Here is a 6,634-nt window from a genome sequence, read left to right as displayed (position 1 = left end):
CTGCCAAATTTCATGAATCTAACTTTACTACTTTTCCAAATATTTAAAATAAGCTTTTGCACTTGTATGGGAGCCACTCGAACCTGTCAAACAATTCCACCAAAACTTCAGAAATATGTTAGACCTATAATTGGACACACAACTGCCAAGTTTCATGAATCTGTTTTTATTATTTTTCCAAATATTTAAAATTAGCTTTTGGAGTTGTGTGGCAGGTACCCGAACCTGTCAAGCAATTCCACTAAAACTTCGCAAATATATCTGATCTATAATTGGACACACAACTGCCAAGTTTCATGAATTTGACTTTATTATTTTTCCAAATATTTAAAATTAGCTTTTGGACTTGTATGGGAGCTACTGGAACCTGTCAAGCAATTCCACCAAAACTTCAGAAATATCTTTGACCTATAATTGGACACACAACTGCCAAGTTTCATGAATCTGACTTTATTATTTTTCCAAATATTTAAAATAAGCTTTTGGACTTGTATGGGAGCCACTCGAACCTGTCAGGCAATTCCACCAAAACTTCAGAAATATGTTTGACCTATAATTGGACACACGACTGCCAAGTTTCATGAATCTGACTTTATTATTTTGCCGAATATAAAAAATTTGCTTTTGGAGTTGTATGGCAGCCACCCCAACCGGTGCAGCTATCTCATTAAAATTTTTAGAGCATATGTAGAATATAATTGGACACATGTATACAAAATTTTATATTTGTACCTTTATTAGTTTTTGAAATAATTAAAATAAACTCTTTGAGTTGTATGGCAGCTACCCGAACCCGTTGTCCGAATGGGTCCAATAACAATAGGGTTCGTCCTTGGCACAAAAGAAGCAACTTGTGAAAGTTTGGTGTCGATTGCATTATTCGTTTTTGAGTTATCGTGCGATCGGACGGACGGACGGACGGACGGACGGACGGACGGACGGACGGACATATCTAAATCAACGCAGAATTTTACGCTGAGCAAGAATATATATATATGTCCATACCGCAGATGACTCCTTCAAGTAGTTACAAACTCCATACCAAAGTTAATATACCCTTCACGAAGTGCAGGGTATAAAAATTAGCTCTGTATTGAGCTTATTGAAAAATGTTCCAAAATAATTATTCATTACCAATATTTTTTATGTCGAAGAAAATTTAAATGTTGCGGTGTACGAAATTTAGGTGCATTTAGTATGAAATTTCATTGATTTGGAAATAATTAAACGTATGGAATGAAGCATTTTGTATATGAAAAGAATAGGGTACAAAAACTCTTAATCGAATCAGGTTTTTTTCGTATGTCTTCCGCACTCTTCTTAATTCTATCGTTAATTTTCTTATGTTAAATCTACAAAACTCATATTCACAGAGTTAACTCTAAAAATAATATTCAAAGATTTTTGTCGACAATGTTGGCATATTCAAGTTTATTCGAAAGAGAATGAAGAAACTTTGAAATATGAGCAAAAAATTTTATCCAGAATTATGAAAATTCAATTAAGAATTTACATATAATTAACATATAACAGACAAGATTAAACAAAGTTTGACCAAATATTTTAAAATAATAATTGCGTTTCAAAAGAAAATTGTCATTCAATTTCACATACATACACGTATATTTTGTTGACATTGTTGACATACTTAAAGAATTTATCTACACATGTATCCGTTATGATAATATAATTAGTTATGTAATGTATATCAATTAATTTGCTATACAAGATGAGATAAATAAGAGAAAAAGAACAAAAGGTATCTATGATAAAAACTTATACTGCGTATTTTTTTTTCATAAAATATTTTAACATGGCTCGTACATTACGCCGATACTATCTAATTTGTTTATTATGCCTTCTGTGCACAGAAAAATTTTTGACGTAATACGTCTTTACTTTGGGATTCATTTTGATAAAAACTTAAACAGTACACCGTAAGAAATTTGGAATTGATCGTTGATAATCAGTTTTTGATACTCATGCATGAAATCATTATCAATACTACTTGACCATAATTTTGGATCTCTTTCATTATACCCGTACGAACGTATGTTCGAAGGGTATACTAAATTTGCCTTACCGTTTGTAACGCTAAGAAATAACGGTGTTAGATATAGACTCAAGTGTATGTTTTTGATCAGCGTCAAATTCTGAGTTGATTTAGCTTTGTCTGTCCGTCCGTCCGTCCGTCCGTCCCAACGATAACTCAAAAACTAATTGAGTTAAGTTCACCAAATTTTCACAAATGATTTATTGTAGTAAGTGCCAGAACCCTATTTAAATTGGACTTGATCGGGGTACCGGTTCGGGTAGCTGCCATACAACTTCAAAATTTATTTGGCTATATCTCAGAAACTATAAAAGCTTTGGTATTGAAATTTCACACAAACGAATATATTAGTAGGGCCAATGTGTCTGATAAAATTCGTTGAAATTACTTGGCTCCTTCTGGTACCTGCCATACAACTGCAAAAGTTATTTGGCTACATCTCAGAAACTATAAAAGCTATGGTATTGAAATTTCACACAGGGGAATATATTAGTAGGGCCGATGTGCTTGATAAAATTCGTTAAAATTTCTTGGCTCTTTCTGGTAGCTGCCATACAACTTACAACAGTAGTTTGGCACACACAGTATTTTGAAAAACACATTGTACTGAAATTTTTCATAAATCAATATACGGCAACTACATAGTCAGTTATGGCATCTTTATTCGCACATAGGATAACGAATTCGTACGGGTATCACAGAGTTGACAAGGTCAACTCTATTTTTTTCTCGTTTTATTTTCATTTTGAAGGAATGTGTGAAAAATTAGTTCAGAATTCAAAATCGGAAGTTAATTAATAAATGGAATTCGAACGTTAATTAATTCAACAAGTTGGATAGGTAAACTTTTAACTGCCTGTACATAAAAAAAACTCAAGTTGGGACTTATCGCGAATCACTTATGCAGATTCTGTAATGAATTTGGCATTCGATTTGGCATTGTGGGGCTTTACGATTTCATAATATTCCATGTTAGTGGAAATCTTATTATTTTTCGTGGAGAATTACAATAAGTTTTTAAAGGTGCAGTTCTTTGATTTGCTTGTTTATCTTCCTTGAAATTAGATTTCATCTATTGATTCGAATAAAAATTCCAGAAAAATTAATTTTTCGGGGTTTTTTCTCGGAAATTCGGTAATTAAACGCATGAGAATTTTCTTTATATTTCATTTTTTTTTACATTATATCATGTCTTTTTAGCATTATAATTTTAATTTTGGTATTAATTTCGTGAAGCCTGTGATAAAAAAAAACATAATGTTACCAATCAACAGGCGGGCTAATCAAGAAATTAAAATTTGTTTTTTTTTCTTTTTTCGTATTTGTGTGTAATTTAAAAGAGAAAAAATATTAAAATTATTTTGATCCGAAAAGATAGCAAGCAGCAATGTAACAAAATTAAAGAAAAAAAAAAACTTGAAATATAAAAATAGTTTTCGTTAAATAAAATACATTTGGATACTCTCAATTCATACCAACGTATACATTCATAAATTTTTGTTAATATTATAAATTTTTTTATTATTTTTATTATATTTTTTTGAGATCATAAATTTGTATTACGAAAATAACTTTGAACTAAAGCTCTAAATTCAAAAGAAAAAAATTTTATGTTAAATATCTAATCTTTATGAACAAAATATCGTAGGTACATAAATATGTTCGTACGTGTACAAATATTTATTTATGCAAATTCATTCTATACACGATATAAGAGAATTTTAGAAGAAAAAAAAAAATAAATAAAATAAAGCAAAATATCTTCGGAACATATGAGTTCTATATATCATTCATGTATGATTTTTTTCAAAGATATTTTAAGAAAATCTCAGAAAAAAATACGTAAATATCTTCTAAATGGATCTTTCGCGTTTTAATATATTAAAAACAACAACAACAATATTAATAATAATAATAACTGAAAATTAACGAAAAAATACAAACAACAACAAATCAGATAGAAAAAAAATAATATAGAAAAATTTCATAGTTATCACATCACGTATCGCACCAGTTCGTCGCAGCAATTCCGTTCGAACTGTTGTATAAGTCAATATTACTTTACTACTATCGTTTTTTTTTGGAAAAAGATTATTTAATTAATTTTTATTCTTATTTTCCGTTTTTCTTCTTTTAAATCAAATATTATTAGTTACCAAAAATAACAAATTATTTAAAATTTGATAAGATAACAAAAAAAAAAGAAAAAAAAACTTGGGTTTTATATTTAATTATCGAAATTTGAATTAGAAATTTATTTCAGTAAGAATTTTTGTGTGCAACCTTAGTAAAATTTTTATTTCGAATTCAATAGTTTAAAAGGTGATCTCTCTGTGTATGAATGTTTTAGATTCTTAATAAAAATATAAATTTATAAAAAATTATAAAGACGTGTTTTTATAAAACTAGTGATTCAATTCACTTAAGAAAAATTTAACGAAGAATTAAATATTAAAATTTTAAAAAAATAATTAAATTAACCTAGATATTAAAAAGTACAAAGAAAAAAAAAACAGTTTAATATAAAGAAAAATAAACTTAACGAAACTTAAAATAAAAACTTAACGAAACTCAATTTTATTAATTAAATATCACCTTTTGCATTAATTAATAGAAAAAAAAATATTATGGCAGAACAAACGGAAGATTTACCAGCTGTTGCACCAAAAGGAGTACGTAGACGTGGTGCCGTTTCAGCTGAAGCTGTTAAAGAAGAAGATTTAACAAATTATGTTAAAAAAGTTGTACCAAAAGATGATGCAACAAAAGCAGCATTATCAAAAGCAATATCACAAAATGTTCTATTCGCACATTTAGATGATAATGAACGTTCTGATATATTTGATGCAATGTTTCCAGTTGATTCAAAAGCTGGTGAAACAATTATGCAACAAGGTGATGAAGGTGATAATTTCTATGTAATCGATCATGGTGAAGTTGATGTTTATGTTAATGATACATTAGTTGTATCATTAAAAGATAATGCAAGCTTTGGTGAATTAGCTTTAATTTATGGTACACCGCGTGCAGCAACAGTTAAAGCAAAAACTGATTGTAAATTATGGGGTATTGATCGTGATTCATATCGTCGTATATTAATGGGTTCAACAATACGTAAACGTAAATTATATGAAGAATTTTTATCACGTGTATCAATATTAAAATCATTAGATGATTGGGAACGTTTAACAATTGCTGATGCATTAGAAGCATGTCAATTTGATGATGGTCATATTATTGTTAAACAAGGTGAACCCGGTGATGATTTTTATATAATATTAGAGGGTACAGCAATTGTATCACAAAAGAAAAATGATAATAATGATGAAATAGCTGAAGTTGGACGTCTCGGACCCGGTGATTATTTTGGTGAAATTGCATTATTATTGGATAGACCGAGAGCAGCAACTGTTATTGCTAAAGATCATTTAAAATGTGTTAAATTAGATCGGGCTAGATTTGAACGTGTATTAGGTCCATGTTCGGAAATTCTTAAACGTAATATTACACAATATAACAGTTTTGTTTCATTATCTGTATAAAAAGAATTTCTTTTGTTTTATCTCTTTTAATTTATTTATTTATTATTTTAATTGTCTTAAATATTTTTTTTTCTATTTAAAATAAAAATTATTGATTTTTCTTAAAAAAAAAATTTGTAAAATAATAATTTGAAAAATGTGTTTAAATTTAAATTCATATACAAAAAATAACAATAATGCTGTGTATAATTTTTCAAATTTATTGTTTTGAAAAATAAATAAGAAACAAAATTTAATGTTTTAAGAAAATACACACGATTTATGTAAAAAAACAAATATAAGAAAAAAACAGCAATTTTTATGAAAAATAAATAAATCATACGAAAAAAAAATGTTACGAGTATAAGTTAAAAGTGTAGGTGTTTTTAGAAAAAAAGAAGAAGCAATTTTTAATATAGAAGAACAAGAAGAAGAACTGAAAAATATTTAAAATAATGTGAAAAATAAAATAAAAAAATTTTGTAGATCGAAATTTTTTTTTTTTTCAATTTAGACTTTAGGCAAACAACAAAACCAAAAACAAAAATTTTATTTAATATTATTTAGAAAAATTTAATGAAAGAAAATTTTAAGAATAAAAAAAAATATACAAAAAAATTTTGTTGACCAAAATTTTATTTCTTTATAAAAAACAAAAATTATTAAAATAGAAACAAAAATATAAATAAAAAAAAAAATTCAAAAAAAAAAAAAAATCTAAATTTAAAAAATTAAATTTTTTCTTTATTTATTTTTAGTCTTTTATTCAAATGATTTCCATTTAAATTATACATTTTTTTTAACTTGGAATGCTTAGCAGTTATTAGGAAAATCTTTAATTTAATTTTTATTATTAATGCTAAACAAATTGAGTGTTTCATTTATAAAAATTTTTTTTATATTTTATTCAAAATTTTAATCTCATTTAATGGATTATATTTTTTTACTGTGTTTATTTTATTCATTTCTTGAAGAGCTTACGTAAAATTTAATATCAACCTAGGTGAACTTATAGTGTCATTTCTTCAGTTTATAGGTCGAAAAATAAAAAAAAATGGAT

The 6,634-nt window shown here is 26.9% G+C and overlaps 1 protein-coding gene across 1 annotated transcript; it reads left to right on the top strand.

Annotated features, from left to right (window-relative positions):
* The first annotated feature begins 3,880 nt into the window (after nucleotides 1–3,880).
* Nucleotides 3,881–6,226, top strand: LOC129608973 (cAMP-dependent protein kinase type I regulatory subunit-like). The gene has a single exon (XM_055520779.1). The coding sequence runs from the start codon at nucleotides 4,681–4,683 to the stop codon at nucleotides 5,593–5,595; it is 915 nt and encodes a 304-aa protein (XP_055376754.1). The 5' UTR covers nucleotides 3,881–4,680; the 3' UTR covers nucleotides 5,596–6,226.
* Nucleotides 6,227–6,634: the final 408 nt, after the last annotated feature.

The sequence above is a fragment of the Condylostylus longicornis genome, unplaced genomic scaffold (assembly GCF_029603195.1).
Source record: "Condylostylus longicornis isolate FDR11 unplaced genomic scaffold, ASM2960319v2 ptg000038l, whole genome shotgun sequence".
Classification (NCBI taxonomy): domain Eukaryota; kingdom Metazoa; phylum Arthropoda; class Insecta; order Diptera; family Dolichopodidae; genus Condylostylus; species Condylostylus longicornis.
The sequence above is the reverse complement of the archived record's forward strand: the minus strand, read 5'-3'. Positions and strand labels throughout refer to the sequence as shown.

Bases quoted from the DNA above. Each gene is read 5' to 3' on its own strand.
- LOC129608973 (XM_055520779.1), top strand. From the start codon at position 4,681: ATGGCAGAACAAACGGAAGATTTACCAGCTGTTGCACCAAAAGGAGTA.